Below are 21271 nucleotides of genomic sequence, written 5' to 3' on the forward strand. Positions count from 1 at the left end.
ACGGCGCGGGGCTCAGCTGGCTCGCTCGGCCGCCGGGAGACAAAGCAAACAGCCGCCGGCAATTGCCTGGCCTCTTGGCAAACACCCGCCGGGCAGGAGGCGAGCGAAAAAGACCGGCCCGCAGGGAGGGAGGAGGCCGCGTCCCGCCATCGCAGGCTCGGCCCTCGGAGCCGCCCTGACACCTTCGCCGGGCCGGACTCCTTGCGTCCCGGCCCGATTCCACCTTCCCCGAAAACAGCAGTGGTTTAGGCGCTTACAAGCGCACTAGCTCAGGGACACCTATCATGTCCAGCACCCCCTCCCACCCGAAGGTAGACCCCTCCTGCCCACGAGGCTCCATTTAGCCACCGATAGACATTTCCGCCCCTTTGCCTATTCCCCTTTCAAAGCCACCTTTGCAGCTTTCACCTTTGCCTGTTCCTCACTTCCTCTGGGGGCCACACAAACACCCTCCCTGTAGATCCTGCCCCCACCTTGTCCACCTTTCATCCAGAGGCTGAGCCGCACCTCCTGGGCCTGAGAGGCCTTCACCCCGGGACTGTGCCCACATCCAAGACAGAAGACACTGTTTTTCACAATGGATTTATTCGGCTCAATAGCCTCCTTCACAGGAAGGTCAGGGAAAGGCACAAAGGGGGCCCTTGCAGTCTGTCACAGTGGTCAGCCAGATGCCCTCTCTTGCTTCCCTTCCCTAGCAACCAGGATTGAGGTAGACTGTCCCTGCACATGGAAGCTCCATGCAGCCATCCCAAAATGGCCCCCAATAGAACTTTCTCCTTCATACAGTTGCTGAATACTTTTTGGCAGTCACGTAAAGTGATGAGTGCAGATAAAAGCCTGGTCTCTCCCAGGCTGTCCCCTCACTTGACACAAGCGGCTGCCATGCATTGTGCCAGGGGAAAGAGCCAAGAGATGGGCTAGATCATGGGTAGGCAAACTAAGGTCCGGGGGCCGGATCCAGCCCAATTGCCTTCTCAATCTGGCCCACGGACGGTCTGGGAATCAGTGTGTTTTTACATGAGTAGAATGTGTCCATTTATTTAAAATGCACCTCTGGGTGATTTGTGGGGCATAGGAATTCGTTTCCCCCCCAAAGTACAGTCTGGCCCCCCACAAGGTCTGAGGGACAGTGGACCGGCCCCCTACGGAAAAAGTTTGCTGACCCCTGGGCTAGAGTCTGCCTGTTTCTCCCCACTGTGCTCTAACAGAGGAGGCAAGTGAGGAGCTTCCAGTGGGGCGCAGGGGTCACAGCACCCCTGGGGCCTCCCAATGACACAGAATGACACCCTCGACCCTCATGTGGGGCTGGGGCTGCTTTCGCCAGTCTGGGAGCCGGGTGTTGAGGCAGAGGGGGCTTCCCTTGCCAGAGACCATCCAAAACAGACACAGTAAGGAGCTCCAGGCGATACGGCCCATCGGGGGTGAATCTGTGGCTCCCACCAACCCTGACAACCGGGCCACACAGCCGCTGGGAGCAACTGGGGCCTGGAGCCCAACCATTATCTCAGGGATTCCGGGCTTCTCTCTGCCAGTGGGGGGCCAGTATTGGGAAGGAGGTGCATGGACCAGCCTGGCCCCTTGGTTGTGGGGCAGGCGGGTGCACAGGGCCCAGATTGCCAGGCAGGCCATAGTGGATGACAAGAGTCGGGTGCAGAGGGGCTGGAGTCAGGATGAGTCTCCTCCACCGGTCACAGCTGGTTGGCCTTCCAGGAGAGATAGGCGTTCCAGACAATGGCAACACACTGGACCACGGCCAGCCTGGGGGGGCAGAGAAAGAGCTGAGGGGCAGCGACTCTGCCAAGGGGGGCCGGGGGGGGGGTCCTGCAGGCGGGAAAGGCAGGTCTTACCTGTAGTTCAGGGGGACGAAGTAGAAGTTGGCCACTTGCACAGCCGGCCAGATCTGAAAGGGAGAGGGAGCGAGAGATGCGCCACTGGGGAAGCAGCGTGGCCGCCAAGCGCAGGGCCCCAGGAAGACCCCTCCCCAAACCCCCAGGCCCAAACCTCTCAGTGCCATCAGGGGAAGGGGAGCTGTGATTCCTGGGTGACAACTGGGGGCCCCATCCAACTCTACAATTCTGTGATGTGCTGAGCTTGGAGGCTGCCAGGGAGATGCTGCCGAACAACTGACCCGGCGATCCTGTAGGGCCTCTGGAAGGGCAGCCAAGGAGCCCCCTCTGCCAGGCAGGGCTGGGGCGGGGGACAGATGGCAGGCGGCACAGGGAGGCAGGTCCTGCCAGGGGGCAGCCGGAGGACTCACGTAATAGTTGGTGATCAGAGCATCCGTGTAGTCCTGCAAGAGAGCAACACAGAGAGGAAGGGGGGTGAGGGCTGGTTGGCAGCCCGCCCCCATGGCTCAGTCAACCCCACCCCTGCTCTGAGAGGGACTTCTCCATGCCAGGCACCTCCTCCGGGAGACTTCTGGGGAGGCCTCTGTGGAGGCTCAGAGCCAGGGAGCGTCTCCAGAAGTTTATCCCAGACTCCTCTCTCTCAGACAGAAACAGGCTGCCCTCCTTGTGCCTTGGAGTTTGGTCTTGTGAGCTGCCGTGAGATCTTGTGATCAAGGGTGGGATATAAATCTAACAAAGAATAACAATAACAGTGTTGTTGGTCTTCCTTTCATAGACTTCGCCTCACCCCCTCCTCTTAGAAAACAACCCCCATTCCTTCCAAGACTTCCCCCTCCCAGGTCACCTTCACAGCACTCCCTGGAGGGGCCATTTATTATTATTATTATTATTATTATTATTATTATTATTATTATTATTAATTGAATTTATAAACCGCCCTATACTCGGAGGTCTCAGGGCGCTTCCAACTGGCTCCCCCTTCGCAAAGGCTCAGCCACTCCCACCCCACTGTACAGGCCTGTCCTTGAGGCAGCTGAAGCCAGCTGTGGCTTAGTCCTGAAAGAGTCCTGGTGGGGTTGGGGGAGCAGAAACCCTTCTGGTCCAGGGAAGCTCACCATGGGACCCCCCTCTATACTTCTGGCCCCCAATTCTATACTCCTGAGTGGGGGTCAGGCAAAGGCAGAAGGCAGAGGGGCGCTGGTGTGTTAACCCCCCTCCCCCAAGGATCCTGCTTGGCTCTCTCCACCCCCCTCCCTCTCCTCTCTGAGACTTTGTGGCACATCCAGCTCCTCAGGAGGGAGGGGGTCACTGTGACATTTATCCTCCTGTGACTCATCTCTGGTGAGTAAAGCAGTCGAGTCTTTCAGTCCACACCGAGATGAGATGGGAAGAAAAGGCTCTTGAAAGAGGTGGGGAGGGGGCTGTGCGTGTGTCAGGCGGGCCGGATCCCTGCACCAGGCTGTCCCGGTGACGCCAGAGACATTGGCAGGGGTCACGCAGGTCCCTCGCAGGACGGGAGGCGGCAGAACGGCAGCCGGGGGGGGGGGCAGATGCTGCAGCTCAAAGGGCAGAGGGGCTGGAGGGATGGGCAGGGGGCCTCTGTGGCACACCAGGACATCGGAGGGGAGCAGGGCCAGAGCAAAGGGGATGGCCCCTCGTCCAGTGGCCCCTCTCCCACCACCACGCGAGGGCTCTCGCGCTCAGATCCTGCTTGGCGGCTTCCCATGGGGGCACCTGGCTGGCCACTGTGAGAAAAGGAGGCTGCCCCAGAAGGACCACTGGCCTCATCCAGCAGAGAAAGAGCACAGCAGGACGTCAGCTTGCCTGTGACACCCCCTCCCCAGCCTCTCCTTCGGCCTGGAGGAATTTCCCTTATCTAAGAGCCATCCAAATGGGTGGCCGTTGCTGCCCCTAGTGGAAGAGAGTTCCGCTGCTTAGCTAAGTGTTCTTGGGCCAAGAAGTGCTTCCTTTTGTTAGACCTGGATCCAGCCATGGAAGACGTCCCCAAACGCCTCTCCGAAGGCGGAATGGAAACCTCCGAGGAATAACTCTCTGGCAGAGCAACTGTCTACAAGCACAGAGGCAGAGGGACGCCCCAATACTGGCAGCATCAAGGGAGGAAATCAGGAATTCTTCAATGCGGGGGGGGGGGGTGTCCCTTGCAACTCTGCCGCTCCAGAGATGGCTACACCCCTTCCCTGCCAGCTGCCCTGCGGCCAACTCACCCGCTTGATCTTGTCCCAGTTCTGCTCCAGGGACAGGCCGTTGAGTGCTCCTGCCACAGCCAGGAAAGAGCCCAGGAAGCAGGGGGCAAAGCCAGCCTGTGGGAGAAAGGAGAGGGGATCCATGGGGAGAAGGTGGTGCCAGTGGCATCTCAGCTGCCAGGGAGACCTCAAGCAAGGAGCTGGGAAGGAGGAAGAGCTCTCTGGCCCCCCAGGAAGCCCCCTCCCCACCCGCCCCTGTGCAGCTGATGAAGAGATGGGCCAAACCAAGCATCAGACCAAGTCGTCCTGGGGCTGGAGCAGGAACAGGTGATATGGCAGCCGTCTTCAAATGCCCAAAGAAGGAGCCAGTTTGTTTTCTGCTGCTCCTCCAGAGGGGAGGACCCAAACCAACGGATTTAAATGTAAGAAAAGAGATGAACCACTAGGGAAAAGTTTGCCATTTGACAGCGGAACAGAAACCCCTGTGAGGCGGTGGACTCCTCCTTCCGGGGAGGTTTTTGAGTCGAGGTTGGATGCCCGCCTGCCAGGGATTCCTTAGCTGTGGAAGAGGAGCCCACAAAGCCCTGGCCGGCCGGTTGGCTTGGGGAACCCACGGAGAGAGCCTCCTGACCTGATCCAGCAGCATCTTCTGGAACGCAGCCACCCTGGTGGTGCCAGGCACCAGACGGTCAAGGACGTGGTACCAGCCTCCAATGACCGGACCCTGCAGGGGAGAGGGGCAGTCCGGGGTCACAGCACAGCAACTGGGGCAGAGCCTCCCCCTACAGCCACGGAGGACCAGGGAGACCCAGGCCTGCCAGGTCAAGGCCCCCCCCCTGGCCCAGCCCCCTTGGGGAAGCAGTCTCCCCAGGATCCAAGAGGAACGTCTCCCAGCCCAGAGGCCCTTCTGGCTTGGTGCTCCTGTGCCACCCAATTTGCCCTGGCTCACCACAAAGCAGAAACCGATGGCCATCATCTTCAGGGTCCGCCGGCTGCTATGTCCAGCCAGCCCCCTCCTCTCCACCGCCTGCTGGGAAATCACATCTCCCACGCCCACCAGGGTCCCTGTGCAAAAGCAACATCATCTCGTGGGTGGGGGGCAATGTCTGTCTGGCCAGCCCCAGAGGACAAGTCAAATGACTCACTTCCTGGCTTGAGCCAAAGCACAGTTGGCTCCTTGTTGCCTTGAAGATCCGGATTGAAAACTGGAATTAAACCTGAGTGTTTTGATCCTGGTTGGCAAGGCAAGCTCAAACCCCAGTTTGCCAGCCTGAAGGCGGCTCTGAGCTCGTTTGCTCCAGGCAGAAAAGGAGGGAGGGCCGTGCATAACCTCCCAGAGCCGAACCATGCTTGGCGTTACGGCTGCGCCAGCCGCACGGGATCTCTAGGTTCAGGGGCTGCAGTTCTCGCCAGACAGAAACTCTTCAGGCTTAGCTGTGCGGATGCTCCTCATGTGGAAAACCTCATGTACACACACAAAAAATGTATTTCTTTCCTAAAATTCATACACTGCTTGATGGGGGGAGGGGCGAATCCCTCAAAGTGGTTTACAAAAAGATAAGAGTTTGGTGGTCATCAGTCAGGGATGTTTTAGTTGTGATCCCTGTGTTGCAGAGGGTTGGACTAGATGACTCTCAGGGTCCCTTCCAACTCCACATAGAACTTCCCTATAGAAGCAACCAGTAGTGATGTATGGAAGTGAGAGCTGGACCATCAAGAAGGCTGATCGCCAAAGAATGGATGCTTTTGAATTCTGGTGCTGGAGGAGACTCTTGAGAGTCCCATGGACTGCAAGAAGTTCAAACCTCTCCATTCTGAAGGAAATCAGCCCTGAGTGCTCACTGGAAGGACAGATCCTGAAGCTGAGGCTCCAGTACTTTGGCCACCTCATGAGAAGAGAAGACTCCCTGGAAAAGACCCTGATGTTGGGAAAGATGGAGGGCACAAGGAGAAGGGGACGACAGAGGACGAGATGGCTGGACAGTGTTCTCGAAGCTACCAGCATGAGTTTGACCAAACTTCGGGAGGCAGTGGAAGACAGGAGGGCCTGGCGTGCTCTGGTCCAGGGGGGCACAAAGAGGCGGACACCACTAAACAACAACAAAAATAGAAGCAAACTATAGACTGCTGGGTTGGAAGGAGGAGGAAAGGGGGTGCAGGGCTGCCTCCATTTCTGCCAAGCCGCATCTTCCCCAGCCCAGGCCTGGCTTTTTCTGGTCTCTGGCCAAGGGGGCAGAGCCTCTGAGCCACTGCCTCCCCCAAAGTCCCTGCCAGCTATCTGTTGACGTCAAGCCTCCCTCCTTGGAGTGGATCCAGTGAGCTGCTGGCAAAGGGAGAAGACACAGCCCTGTGCCCAGAAGAAGAGAAGCCGCTTCTCTTCCCCCAGAGAGGGGAGACGGAAGGGGGCCATGGCTGAGCGAGGGAGGGGGCTCAGCCACAGCCTGCAAGCCAGGGTCTCCAGAGCAGCACAGCTGCCTCCGTTTCCTCTGCATGCTCTGACCTCCAGGTCCCAAGGAGGGTGGGGCTCCCCTTCCTGGGAGGTTTTTACGCAGACTCTGCAATTCCTGCACTGAAGGGGGCTAGACTGGATGGGCTTTAGGGATCCCAATTCTACCATTCTAAGAATCTGCCAGAAATGCCAAATGTGACCCCTGTCTCAGTGACTGCTCTGCCCACCAGCTATTTAACAGCCCCTGGCAGGAAGGCAAAAGAAAAGGAGTTGGGAAAGGGAAATCCAACGAGATGGCAAAGCGGAATGAACATCAAGATTTCACTCTGGCCTTGAGCATGATATTGGGGCCCTGCAAAAGTATGTGCCAGCCACGTGACTGGAAGACGCCCCCCCATGAAGAGTCACAAGCCCCCCTCCCTGAAGAACACCAGAGTCCCCAGGAAATGGGGGGGGGGAGTTGCAGATCTGCAGCGGAGGAGGAGGAAGAAGAGGAGAGTTGCTGTGAATTTGGAGGTTTGAAAGGAAGCAGCACACAGAACTGAGTTGGGCTCAGGTCATGCTCTGGGCAAGGGGGGGCTGTCATTCATTTGGGGGCACCTGGCTGGTCACTGTGAGAACAGGACGTTTGGCTCTTTTCATGCAAGGGCCCCTTCCCAAACTAGTCCCAATGCCTGCTATCTAATGCCTCCCCCCCCCCTCCCTGCCCTTGCCTGTGCAGACTTTCCTTGGGTGGGATATTCAGCCCCTGAAAGACAAGGACCCCCCCCCCCCGTGTCTGTGATGCCGTGTCAGAAACAGTGTGGTGTTGGCTCAGCTTCTCCACTTGCTCATTGACAAACTCACAGCTTCTGTCACCACAGGCTCCCTCCCAGCTCCATTCATTCATTCATTCATTCATTCACTCACCCAGATTGGCGGGAAGGGGGGGGGGAGAGGTGGCACCTGTATGACGCAGCTGGCAGCCGGGCCAAGTGTAATGGGATGAGAGTCGCTCTGTGCCAGCCGCACCACAGAGATTGACGACTCCCCGGGCGATGACTTCACCCGCAAGGAGCCTTGGGAGGCTGCCAGCGCCACTCAATGGCCACTCCCCCCCCAACACACACACAGCAGGCGGGCAGTTCCATGGCACCTGGTGGAAGGATGGACGGCCCCCCCAGGAGAAGTGAAGCAGGAGGAGGAGCTAAGAGAAGCCCGGCTGGATCTAGGCCAAGGCCCACCCTTTAATTTTATATTTCAGACTTTCATTTTTTTACATTTCAATAATTTTACAATCATTTTAACATTTCAAAACTTGACTTCCTTCCCCCTCTTTCTGTGGCTCCTTAAATTTATTTTTAACATCTTCCGCATATCCAAATTAACTTAACTTGCTCATTTATTCATCTATTTTAAATATATACTCTTATAAAACGGCAGGTTATTACAATAAACCTGTCAATGTTCCTATCTGTTTACAGTTTGTAAATATTCCCTAAACCATTTCCATTCTTTCACAAAAAGTTTTCTATCTTGATTTCTTATTTTTCAAGTAAGTTTCGCCATTTCTGCGTATTCCATAAGCTTTTGTATCCACTCGTCTTTTGCTGGGGCTTCTTCTAGGCCAAGGGTCCACCTTGTCCAGCATCCTGTTCCCCCCACCCTGCAGCAGCCAGCTAGATGCCCCAATGGGAAGTCCCCAAAAAGGGCAGAAGCAAGAGAGCAGCAACTCTCCCCACTAGCAATGCCTGGCAACTGATATCAAAAATGTTAGAACTTAAGAACCCAATTAAAAGCTATGTTAAAGCTCTGGTTTTCCCAGTAGTGATGGGTGGAAGTGAGAGCTGGACCGTCAAGAAGGCTGATCGCTGAAGAATTGATGCTTTTGAATTATGGTGCTGGAGGAGACTCTTGAGAGTCCCATGGACTGCAAGAAGATCCAACCTCTCCATTCTGAAGGAAATCAGCCCTGAGTGCTCACGGGAAGGACAGATCCTGAAGCTGAGGCTCCAAGACTTTGGCCACCTCATGAGAAGAGAAGACTCCCTGGAAAAGACCCTGATGCTGGGAAAGATGGAGGGCTCAAGGAGAAGGGGACGACAGAGGATGAGATGGTGGGACAGTGTTCTCGAAACTACAAACATGAGTTTGACCAAAGTGCGGGAGGCAGTGGAAGACAGGAGGGTCTGACGTGCTCTGGTCCAGGGGGTCACGAAGAGTCGGACACGACTAAACAACAACAAGAAGAACCCAATAAGAAGCAACTGGATCAGGCCGATGATCCCTCTAGCCCAGCCTCCTGTTCTCACAGAGGTGAGTGAGATGCCTGTGGGAACCCTGCAAGCAGATTCTGAGCACAAGAGCAATCTCCCTTCTTGCGGTTCCCAGCAATATTCAGATATTCAGAATATTGATATTCAGAAGCATTGCTGCCATCATGGCTAATATCCTTCCATAGCCTCATCCTCTTTTAAAGCCATCCAGGTTGGTGGCCAGGAGCTGGGGAGTCCGGGGTGGGGAGGACTGCTGCTTCAGAACTTGTTTGGGGCACAGAATCCAGAGCGGCAGCTGCTGCAGGGAGGGTCTGGCCCCAGTCCAGGCAGAGGGTGCTATCCTGGCTGCACAAGGGGACTTAGCCCTGCTAAGGTGCCAGGCGGGTCTGCCTTGGTTTGCAGGTGAGGCCTTCACCATTCACAGCTCAGGTAAAGGCAAAGTTCCTTCCCCCCACCCCCAATACAGGCTGTGCATGGTGTCAGCTACAGCTAGGCAGGCTTCTCACACTTACAGTCACATACAACGTTCCACCACCTTTGCTGTGGGGCAGGTATGAAGACCTGCAGGTGGCGTTCACTTTTGGGCAGTGCTTTTTGATTTTTAAGGGCACTTATAAGCCGCAAACTCATAAAATCTAGCAGTCTGCACTAAAATCATTTTTGAAAACTATAAAAATGCAGAACAATGACCAAGAGGGTATCAAATGAATTATCTGAAAGCACTTGGCAAAGCAAAAACATTTTCATCAGGCAGCCAAATGTCGGCACCGTCTGATTTCATGAGAAATGGAATTCCTATTTCCTGCGTGCAAAAGGCATTTGCTTGTGGATGAACTTGAAGGATATATGTCAACTGTGAGGCACCTCAAGGCAAGACCTAAGGCTGCTCCCATCTGGGCTTGGTCTCTGGCTGCTGACCCCTGTGATGGTGGACTGAAGGAGCCCACTTCCCTAGCTCTTGACTGGGGGTGGGGTCCTTCCACCTGGGAAGAGCTGGGCAGCCCAACGTCCTTCAGGCAGGGGGCCGGCTAGTCAGAGCCATCTGCGGCCCCCCAACAATTCAGCACAGCTCCCTGCACCACCCATTCTCCAGGAGGCAGTCCAGCCGGAGGTCAAACAGTGGGCTTGTGACCCCCACTCAGCCACTGGGGGACTATACCTCACAGGGTTGTGGTGAAGATGGAGACTGGGCTGGATGAATCCCTAACCGGAATTAAGATTGCCGGAAGAAATATCAACAACCTCAGATATGCAGATGACACAACCTTGATGGCAGAGAGTGAGGAAGAATTAAAGAACCTTTTAATGAGGGTGAAAGAAGAGAGCACAAAATATGGTCTGAAGCTCAACATCAAAAAAACGAAGGTCATGGCCACTGGGCCCATCACCTCCTGGCAAACAGAAGGGGAAGAAATGGAGGCAGTGAGAGATTTTACCTTCTTGGGCTCCATGATCACTGCAGATGGTGACAGCAGCCACGAAATTAAAAGACGCCTGCTTCTTGGGAGAAAAGCAATGACAAACCTAGACAGCGTCTTAAAAAGCAGAGACATCACCTTGCCAACAAAGGTCCGTATAGTTCAAGCTCTGGTTTTCCCAGTAGTGATGTATGGAAGTGAGAGCTGGACCATAAAGAAGGCTTATCGCCGAAGAATGGATGCTTTTGAATTCTGGTGCTGGAGGAGACTCTTGAGAGTCCCATGGACTGCAAGAAGATCCAACCTCTCCATTCTGAAGGAAATCAGCCCTGAGTGCTCACTGGAAGGACAGATCCTGAAGCTGAGGCTCCAAGACTTTGGCCACCTCATGAGAAGAGAAGACTCCCTGGAGAAGACCCTGATGTTGGGAAAGATGGAGGCACAAGGAGAAGGGGACGATGGAGGACGAGATGGTTGGACAGTGTTTTCGAGGTTATCAGCATGAGGGAGGCAGTGGAAGACAGGAGGGTCTGGCCTGCTCTGGTCCAGGGGGTCGCGAAGAAGCGGACACGAATAGACGACTAAACAACAAGAAGAAGACATGCCCAGGCTTCTTTGAGGCGGGAACAAATGCAACGAGGAGAGGACGCTTGAAATCCCAAGGCACCTGCTTCCCCTTTCCTGGAAATGAGATTCCTGCCCCGGAGCCATCCCTCTCCGAGCCCCCGAGCCCTCCCCGCCCCGGCCAGGGAGAGCCAAGGCGCGCCGGCGCAGCCACGCCGGGATCAATCCGGAGCAGGGGGCGCGGCCTCCCTCTTACCGGCGGTGCCGATCTGCACCTTCCACGGGTGCCGGGCCATCAGTCTCTGGTAGCCTCTCCACAGGGCCGCCATGCCGCCCGCGGAGAACCGGAGCCGAAAGCCACTCCACGTGCCGCCAAAGGGACTTCCGGCGCCCGGAGATGACGTAGGGAGGGAGGCGCCGAAGGATCACGTGCGGGGCGCGTGTCATAGACAACGGGTAGAGGGGCGCGCGGGAGTCCGCTGCCTCCTCTTTTGAGAAAGAAGAAAACATGGCGGGGTCCGGAGCTGCGCGTGGAGATGGAGGGCTGTTGTTAGGTTTAGTCGTGTCCGCCTCTTGGTGCCCCCCTGGACCAGAGCACGCCAGGCCCTCCTCCCCCAGTTTGGTCAAACTCATGCTGGCAGCTTCAAGGACTCTGTCCCACCATCTCGTCCTCTGTCGTCCCCTTCTCCTTGTGCCCTCCATCTTTCCCAACATCAGGGTCTTTTCCAGAGAGTCTTCTCTTCTCCTGAGGTGGCCAAAGTCTTGGAGCCTCAGCTTCAGGATCTGTCCTTCCAGGGAGCACTCAGGGCTGATTTCCTTCAGAATGGAGAGGGTGGATCTTCTTGCAGTCCATGGGACTGTTACGGCAAAAATCTGGGTGCGAGGATGCTCTGCCACCCAGCTCATCGGACTAAGTCCGTGGGTCCCTGCGGAGGAAAATGAGCTCAGCCGTAGACAGGAGCAAACTGCAGAAGATCCAAGTTTATTGCGCAACAGGTTCAAGGCAAGATTGAACAGTGAGAAAGGGGTGACATGAGTTTTTGAAACTCCCTCCATGTCCCAGAATACAGTGCAAAACACGTCATGAATACATTAAAGAGAGGTTTGGTTACACAGATTACATCATGAATATATTAAAGGGAGGTTGGGTTACAAAGATTAACATATGGAGGAGGGAGGGGGGGATATGCAGAGCTGGAGATATGCACAGATAAACACTTCCTGGGGATGAGAAAACAATGGTCCCAAATATGCATAGTCTGGCACCTGACATTGCCTGGAGGAAAGGGAAATTGAGCAAATATATTGTAGCGAAGAAGGTGAAGAAGACATGCCCCCCCCCCTTCCGTAACAGTCCCCCATTCGGAGATAGATTTGCATTAAAGTTCTGTAAGAACTTGCAAATCTTTTCTCCGCACCCTAAATCTCGATGAAGGTAGGGGTGCCGTGTGAGTGGGAATAGGCCCTAATGGAAAAGGAGGTGGGTTGAGCAGGGCAGCAAAGGAGGGAGCAACACTGACCAATACAATGTACATGCGTGTTATAGATATGCGCTAACTAATAACTTGGTATCTACCGTACCAGAGGTGTGGGTTTATGCAAACCTGAAAGGGACTTGCAAATCATGCCTCTTAAGGCCATTTGCAGGTATAGTAGTGCAGATAGCTGGATATAGGATATCGCGTAAAAGGACACCTGTCGTATTTTGTTTAATAGTGGTCTATGCTTTACATTTAGCAGGAAGGTCCACTACTGACTGAAAAAAAAATGCAGTTTGCTTTGTTCCCCGCCATTTTTGTGTTCTCAGGTGTCAAGGTAGCTCTTCTGTGGTCTCACAGTAGTGGCAATCCCTGGTGAATCCACTTAGGGCTTTCATATTAACCATGTTGCCTGGCACCCATCATAGCTGGCACAGGTTTGGACACGTCCTGAGGGAAATATCCTAGCCTTGGCCATTCCATGGGATTTTATTATTATAGGCTCTGGTCTTGCAGTCATGGGAAGTTGCTCACTTGCACTTTAAGGACCAAAAGCTAATTGCAGCCTGGATACACTTGCCCAATTCAAACTGAGTCCAATTTGAATTTATCTTGCCCCATGGTTCTCAACTTCCCAAACCAATCAGTTAAAATAAAACCACTCTTAAAGGGCACTCGTCCAAATAAGTCAATTTAACTCTATAAGGGATTATTCCTGCTAAACCAAAGCATATATACCTTCCTGAAGCTTCTCCTTGGTAAAGTGAGTTTTAGCACATTTTTAAAATGGGTAGGGAAGTTGGCAGAGTGCCAGGTGAAACAACGAAATATGGTTATAAATTTATCTAAGTCTAAACATTGGACTACATAATAGCCTGATCTGTTAAAAGGCATAAAATGTATGAGGATCCTCCACTGGGGTGTAAGGAATAAGACATTAGACATAAAACACTTACACACAAAAATAGCCACAAAAATAGCCCCCCCCCCATTTGTGGAAATGACACACTGTCAGACACATTTCAACATTCCTACGTAATAACACATAATACAAAACAAACTAATTAAATATCAGTTGCATATCTTGAGACAATTGGGATATTTTATATATGTATCTTGAGGTTCAAAAGTCAGAAAATGTCCTTGTAATTCAACTCCACCCCCCGGCAGTCTATATCCTTTGAAAGAGATAGCTGTGGCCACTTTGAAAACTTTGGTGTCTGTTGTTGTGGTGGCGAAGCTTTTCATTGGATCTGTAGTAACACACTTGTAGAAGTGATATCCTGTAAGGGCAGGGTGGACTTAAAAGACACAGTTAAAATAATAAAACACACACACAAACACACACAATGACCTATGAGGAACCAAAATAAATAAATGCTAAGACACAGAATTTTAAGAAATCCGAAGTAACAATGAAAATAAAAGAGTGTTTCTTGATGTGACAACATCGGCTAGAATGTTAATAGCAAAATACTGGAAAATGACTTAATGGCAATTTAAAGTTGTGCAAGTACCTTGAACTAGCCAAATGACAGAATTAATAAGAAATGCTCAGGCAAAAGGTAAACAAATACCATTCCACAAACAATGTTTGGTTATGCTTCGATTAATTTCATAGACCATGGAAAAACGGATTAAATAAATGGAAACAGATTATTTGTAACTTTAAAAGTGTCAAAGCCACAAAGAGATGGAAGTCACTACTACAGCAGGGATTTCACAGAACAGAAAGAAAGTTGTTGTGGGAGGAAAAAGGGACAAACACTTTGTTATCGGGGTTCACATATCCTGTTAAAGGGGAAAATTATTTCATGTGAGAAGCCTGTCAGGAAATGCTGTTTCTAAAATTGCACATAAACAAAGTCTGTGACTTAAATCCCATTGAGGGGTGGAATGCTTTGATATTTACCTGTGAAAAGAATTTGGCATGTTAAGATTTCAAACTTGGGACACATTAAGGGTGATTTCTCTCAATGGTTCCAAGTTTTACATAAACCTCCTCTCCCCCCCTCTACAGTTCCCCCTCCTTCCTCTCTCTCTCTCTTTTTCCTATCTTTTTTTTTTTTTTTAGCTGATCTAGTCTCTGTGCATGTGTGGAGTTCATGTCTCAGCAAATCTTCTATACTATTGAAATGTCGCATCTTTTGGCAAAATTAGAATTTGAATAAGGGAAGGGTAAGGAGGAGTAGATTTTAAAAGAGGGTTAGATTTAAAACAAAAAAGAGAAACTCAGCAATTGAAGTATTCACCAACAAAAGCTAGCAATTTCAGCCCAAGCAAAGCGACTGCTTCCTTTATGTACAGGAAAGGGCTAATATCCCTCTGGCCATTCGCGGAACAATGCCACGCCCTTATATATGGGGAAAATGGCCAGAGAGTCAGAATTCATAGGATTTTTTTTTTTAACATTCTAAGTTATTTCGGCCTTCCCATTTGCAGACAAAAATTTTTCTGCCCCTTTATTTACAGGATTGGTCAAGGCCCATATGTATTTGTATGTGTTTAAACTTTGAATTGACTTTAAAGTCTGATTTTTAAATAGTAGACAAAATTGATATTACCAGTTGTGCTTCAAAACATCACAGCTTCACCTCTCACCTTTTAAAACTAAAGAGCAAAGCTAGGCTGAATTTTAACTCCATCACCACACCAGAATTAAGAATTACCCTGCAATGCTTGCGGACACATGTCCTTCCACACAGCCACAAATTGGGAGAGTTGAAAGGGACCCTAGGGTCATCTAGTCCAACCCTCCAAAATATAGGGTTCACAGCAAGATTTCACAGCAAGATTTGTACTACCAAAGAGACACACACATACTTATGTACACAGGCACTACTGGGGAAGAGAGCACACTCAATGCTCCTATCATGTACTAAGGAAGAGGAAAATAAAAGTATCCAGTTTTATACAGAACCCTCTAAAGGAAGAACAGTTTCCTAAGATAAAATAGGAAGAGAATCTGGGAGAGAATATTTTATAAGCATAGGGTTATTTCAGTTGATATAACCACTCAAATAAAGCAAGAGGTGGGGTAAACATTTGCACCCTTCATTCTCATTTTGTCTTATTTAGGACTGATAAGGTCCAGCATGGCTTCCTTAGATTTAAATTTTGAAGCAAGCTTGCAGTTTAAACTATGCGCGCTTAAGAAAGGCAGTCTGTCAGAGACAGAAGGAACAGACAACACACATAACAGACAACATGTAAACATACATATTCTCATATATGTATTAACACACAACACACATAACAGACAACATGTAAACATATATACTCTCATCCTTTAGTTGGTTATTGCAAGGAGTTGGGCTGCTTCCTTTAGCTTCATTAAGTGAAATTAGTAGGAAGGTCCCACATGGTTTTAAGAGCCTCCTTGCCTCTTCAAACACCACCAGTTAACCAAACTGGCAGGGCTCACAATGCTTAGTTGACTGGGTACCCTTTTATATAAGCATGCGTTGTTGTTGTTGCTTTTGTTGTTGTTTTCTTTTGGGGGGGGGATAGAGAAGGGAGAAGGAGAGGGGTTGATTAGGATTTGGGTAACTTGTACAGGGGGCTATAGTAAAGAGGGGTCTTTCGTCGCTTGGCGACTTCCTTAGTGGGTTTTTAAAGAGCTCTAGCTATCCGGTTCCTTATATTTCCTTCCTATTTCCTTAGTCAATAACCTGGGGTCCTTTTCCACTCTGCCGATCCTGCCCAATTCCTCATGGGCTATCCCTCCTGGCAACCTCCTACCTATCGCCACAATCTCAGGAAAAGGGGCCCTACTGAACGCCCGTGCCGTGCGGTGCCAGATCGGGTGATCCCTGGATAGAGTTTTGAACCGAAAATCCCCCTTGCTTTTGGAAGCGGGCTCACGCACGCTACACGTGTTACGTGGCACCGACCAGTGCGGCTGGGATTGATACAGAAAGCCAGACCTCTTCCTGCCCCCTCCGTAAGGGCGCTCGGGAAGTTCGGAAGAAGAATTCCAGACCCTTGCTTCAACTGAGAGAGTCCGTTGCGGGGAGTCGGCTATCTTTTCAAGCCGGGTCTCTCCGTCTTATTTTCGGACCCCCAATTGGTGCAGCTGACTGGAGGGTTTGAGAGGAGAAAGAGATAGAGCTCAGAACCCCCTTTTGGGTCGAGCAGCAGTCCACGGTCTCTCTCACCAATTGGACCAAGAGACAGGCGAGAAGGAGCGATAGAGAGGAGGGCAGAGAATTCAGTTGCCAGGAGATTTCCACCCCTTTCCCACCAGTGCACTGGATTTTTCCTTTTCCTTATACTCACGTGTCTTCTATGATGATCCCGGGATTGATGAATAAGCCGGCTGGATCCCTCTTTGCTCCCCGGCTGAACTCCTGGGGCTTTCGATTACCGCCCGGAAGATGGCCGGGGGTCCAAAGGATCTTCCCAGGCAAAATGGCCTGGTGCCGGCTGAAGATTTCGGGGCCCCCGGTCAGCAACGCGGGAGAATCGCATGCCCCACGTTGGGCGCCATCTGTTACGGCAAAAATCTGGGTGCGAGGATGCTCTGCCACCCAGCTCATCGGACTAAGTCCGTGGGTCCCTGCGGAGGAAAATGAGATCAGCCGGAGACAGGAGCAAACAGCAGAAGATCCAAGTTTATTGCGCAACAGGTTCAAGGCAAGATTGAACAGTGAGAAAGGGGTGACATGAGTTTTTGAAACTCCCTCCATGTCCCAGAATACAGTGCAAAACACGTCATGAATACATTAAAGAGAGGTTTGGTTACACAGATTACATCATGAATATATTAAAGGGAGGTTGGGTTACAAAGATTAACATATGGAGGAGGGAGGGGGGGATATGCAGAGCTGGAGATATGCACAGATAAACACTTCCTGGGGATGAGAAAACAATGGTCCCAAATATGCATAGTCTGGCACCTGACATTGCCTGGAGGAAAGGGAAATTGAGCAAATATATTGTAGCGAAGAAGGTGAAGAAGACATGCCCCCCCCCTTCCGTAACAGGACTCTCAGGAGTCTCCTCCAGCACCAGAATTCAAAAGCATCCATTCTTCGGCGATCCGCCTTCTTGATGGTCCAGCTCTCACTTCCAAACATCTGGGAAAACCATAGCTTGAACTATACAGACCTTTCCTTCCAGTAGCACCTTAAAGACCAACTAAGTTAGTTCTAGGTATGAGCTTTCGTGTGCATGCACACTTCTTCAGATACCTGAACTCTTCAGATATCTGAAGAAGTGTGCATGCACACGAAAGCTCATACCTAGAACTAACTTAGTTGGTCTTTAAGGTGCTACTGGAAGGAATTTTTTTATTTTGTTTTGACTATGGCAGACCAACACGGCTACCTATCTGTATACAGACCTTTGTTGGCAAAATCATAGTAAAAAGACTTGACAATCAGAACAACAGTCACATAAAGTGTAAACGTGGGGGGGGGGGGGGAATTAAGCCTCGGGATACACACGGAGCCTGTTGGAATTTGCAGAGGCTTTCTCCCCCTTGAGATTTTGGCATAACTAAGTGCACCCACACTAGAGCATTATGTGGAGGAAAAAGCAAAGCCTCCAGGAAACATGCTCATCCCCATCAGCATATGGCTCAGTTGGGTTGATCCAAGTTTAAAGACAATATATTTATTTTGGAAAAACGCCCCCCCCCCCCCATTCATTGATAGACCAACACTTCATGTTTTTTAATTGGTAGCATTACTGGAATGTATAGAAAGTGTGGGGGGGTTGCCCCTCCAGCAGACATCACACACCCCCTGACTACAATCACTCCTGCAAATGTCCCCACAAAACACTTCATCACACAGTTTTTTCCTATCGCTATTCAAAAGGGCCTCCGCTGCACATTACCAAATGTAACAATTCACTGTATCTATGTGCTAGCTCAATGGGAAAACTTTAGAAAGTCATATAAAATCAATAGTGTACTCAAAATCCAGAGAGTGTAAATAAACCAAAACACCTACTTCCAGGTTTGCAGTGTTCTTATTCCAAGTTGTTCATAAACTAAGCTGTTCTTAAACCAAGGTACTACTGTGGTCAACTTGGCTGAGAAACGGGATCATGCATATATTTCCTTTTGTTTTTACTTAATGGGTGTGAGGTGGAGGTCAGGGGAGGGATGGGGCAAACTGCTGGAAAACCCTCCCAGATTGTGACATAACTTGTGTCTTTGAGGTGGCCTCTTGCCTGGCACTCTGGGGCCAGGATGCCAGCAATTAAAACCTGTGAAAAGGGTTGCTGGGTATGTGAATTGTAGCATGGGTGGAGAGGGCTGGTGGAAGAAGGTTTCCTAACTATTCTGAGCACTGGGGGGGGCCTCTTTCAGGGTACATGCTGTTCTCTGGGGCTGCAAGAGCCCGGTGCCCAGACAAAAGGGATGAGTTTTGCCCATGATGTGGCTGCCTGGTTTATGTTTATTCTCTTGGAGGGAGGAGAACTGGTCTTGGGTCTGCTGAGGGAGGGGGGGGCAGGGGTCCAGCTTTTCTGCCCACCTTTCTTCCATTTCTTATACATGCCCTTCTTAACTCTCAGCTCATCTGTAAGCTCCTTATGCAGCCACAACGGTTTCCTTAGATGTACTTTTGGGTGGCACTTTTTCTTTTATGACCCCCCCCCCTTTAATACTGATACTTTAGTGAAGGTTTTGGTAGAGAAATGAAGTTAAAAAGGTGGAGAAAGGTCAAAACAAAGCAAAATGAACTGTTTGAAACATGATACAATACAATATAGGGGTAAATAAGTAGACCGGTTATTTTTACAAATGCATTCAAGATCTTATATTTGCCATAGGCAAATATAGACTAGAACATGGTTGTTCTAGTTGTACTGCCAGTGAAGAAGAGGACTGCCACGAGGCACATCAGAAGAAAGCTCAGACAAGACTTTCAAACACAGCACACAGAGAGTCATAAAATACAGGATCATAAACATCAAAACATCCTACTAGGCACATTGGAAAGATTGCAGGTCATGGGATGTAAACACGCATGGCTCTATACTGATATCATTTCCCTTATTTATCTAGCATACTCCCGGTCCGTTAGGTCTTAACTTACAACTCATCGGACAGTTTTCTTAGCAACCAGACCATCAGTGAGAAGGGACGAGGACCAGAATTTTCTCTCCTCTCTCTGGGCCTCACACAGCTTCCAGGAGAAATACTACTTCTTCCCCGGATGCTAACTCCACACGTGACCCTTTGGCAAAACATCCATTTCCCTCCTAGAAGCCCATGCAATGTTCACACAGCATAGGAAGAAAGCACGAGGGTTACAAAATGCAGGCACACAGGAATCATTCACTGATGCATTCTATCGGAAGGTTAAATGCAATTACTACTGGAACAGTTAGAACAAAGTCAAAAGTTATATCTAATGTCTAATTAAATATCCACATTTTACATTAGGATCAATATCAGTATTTCAGCAGAAGGAAGGGCATGAGTTGTCCACATATAGTTGTTGGTATGTGGTTTAGGGTGATATTATCCCCCGACAATTTCAATTTATACATCATAATACTTTCCTCCCCAAATGTGCAAGTGTCAGACATTGCATCCAATAAATTATAAACATTATTTTTTGTTGTATAAGACATGATTCATAATCTAATGAAACATGAGCTACCGAAGTTAAAACTTTGTCCCACTGATGGGGTATGACAGGAACCTCCAGTTCTGTATTTTGTTCGTTTCTCAGGTTTTGTATGTCAGATTGATTGAGTGAAATCAGGTATCTGTAGAAAACAATCCTTGGCTTTTTAGTCTCAAAGGATTTAGCCAATTGTTCTAATATCTCAGGTGTCTTAGATTCTGTAAAAGCTGCTGGTCCAAATAAAGATGTTACAACGTGTTGCAGCTGCAAGTATTGCCATTGATCCAGCCTCTCTCATAAATCATGATGGACACCTGGTTAGCCAATGTGGAAACAGTGGGGCCCTTCTGATGGTCTCAGGCTCCTCTGGACTGGTACCTTCTTTATAAAACACCCTCCTGCCTGCTGAGTCTATTGTCTATTCCTGCATTTCAAGGGATTGGACTGGAGGCTCCTTGGGGTCCCTTACAATTCTACTGTTCTATGATCCAATGAAGATGATCTCCTCAGCTCCCACCTTTGGGTGCAAGATCACCTGAGGCCGCTGTCAAGCTGTCTTGCATTCAACAGGGACCAAAGGCTCTTACTCAACATCACTCTGGGCTCCCACATCCAAGACAGATGGTTCAACAGCATGACAACTTCTGGTGTCATGCTACTGGTGGAGAGGACAACATTCCGGACTACACTGGTGGAGAATGGAATAAACTGTTGGCTGTTCCTGAAGGAGCCAATCCTGAATTCTCAAACCAGATATCAAGCACATAGAGCATGTTGACTGAGATCCTCCTCTGAGGGTCTTCTGCTGGTTCCCCCCACGGCAAGAAGTGAACTTACAGGGAACCTGGCAGAATGCTTTCTTGGTAGTGGTGCCCACCCTGTGGAACGCCCTCCCTTCAGATCTCAAGGAGATAAAGAACTACATAACTTTTAGAAGACATTGGAAAGTCTTTAATGTTTGATATTTTACTATGGTTTATATATGCTGTAAGCTGCCAAGAGTAGTTGGGGAAACCCAGTCAGATGGGTGGGGTATAAATATTATTATTTTTAATCCCAGAGGTTCCTTATGAGGACCGTTCAAGGGATTTCCATATGTTTAGCCTGGAAAGTCAAAGGATATGTGATAGCCATGTTCAAATACTATGATTCTCCCTGCTGTGAGCTCCTTGATGGAAACTGAGACTTTTTTTCCATTTGAAGCTCTTTCCACATTCCAAGCACTGATATGGTCTCTCCTCACTGTGAATTATTTGATGGGAAATAAGATGTTCCTTTCTACTGAAGCAATTTCCACATTCCAAGCACTCATATGGTTTCTCCCCTGTATGTATTCTTTGATGGGAAGTGAGTGTAGCCCTCCAAATGAAGCTCTTCCCACATTCTAAGCACTGATGTGGTTTCTCTCCTGTATGAATCCTTTGATGGGTTGTGAGCTTAGATTTCTGACTGAAGCTCTTCCCACATTCT

General features: G+C 50.1%; 1 protein-coding gene across 1 annotated transcript; it reads right to left on the reverse strand.

The window, feature by feature from the left end:
• Window positions 1-568: 568 nt before the first annotated feature.
• MPV17 (mitochondrial inner membrane protein MPV17) lies at window positions 569-11113 on the reverse strand. The gene is made up of 7 exons (XM_079971051.1): window positions 10994-11113; window positions 5001-5116; window positions 4683-4775; window positions 4073-4168; window positions 2258-2290; window positions 1848-1900; window positions 569-1758 (listed from the first exon to the last, which is right to left on the reverse strand). Exons 1-7 carry the CDS (start codon window positions 11064-11066, stop codon window positions 1689-1691), a joined length of 534 nt encoding a protein of 177 aa, XP_079827177.1. The 5' UTR covers window positions 11067-11113; the 3' UTR covers window positions 569-1688.
• Window positions 11114-21271: the final 10158 nt, after the last annotated feature.

This window comes from Podarcis cretensis, assembly GCF_951804945.1.
Source record: "Podarcis cretensis genome assembly, chromosome: 3".
In the NCBI taxonomy this organism is placed as follows: Eukaryota; Metazoa; Chordata; class Lepidosauria; order Squamata; family Lacertidae; genus Podarcis; species Podarcis cretensis.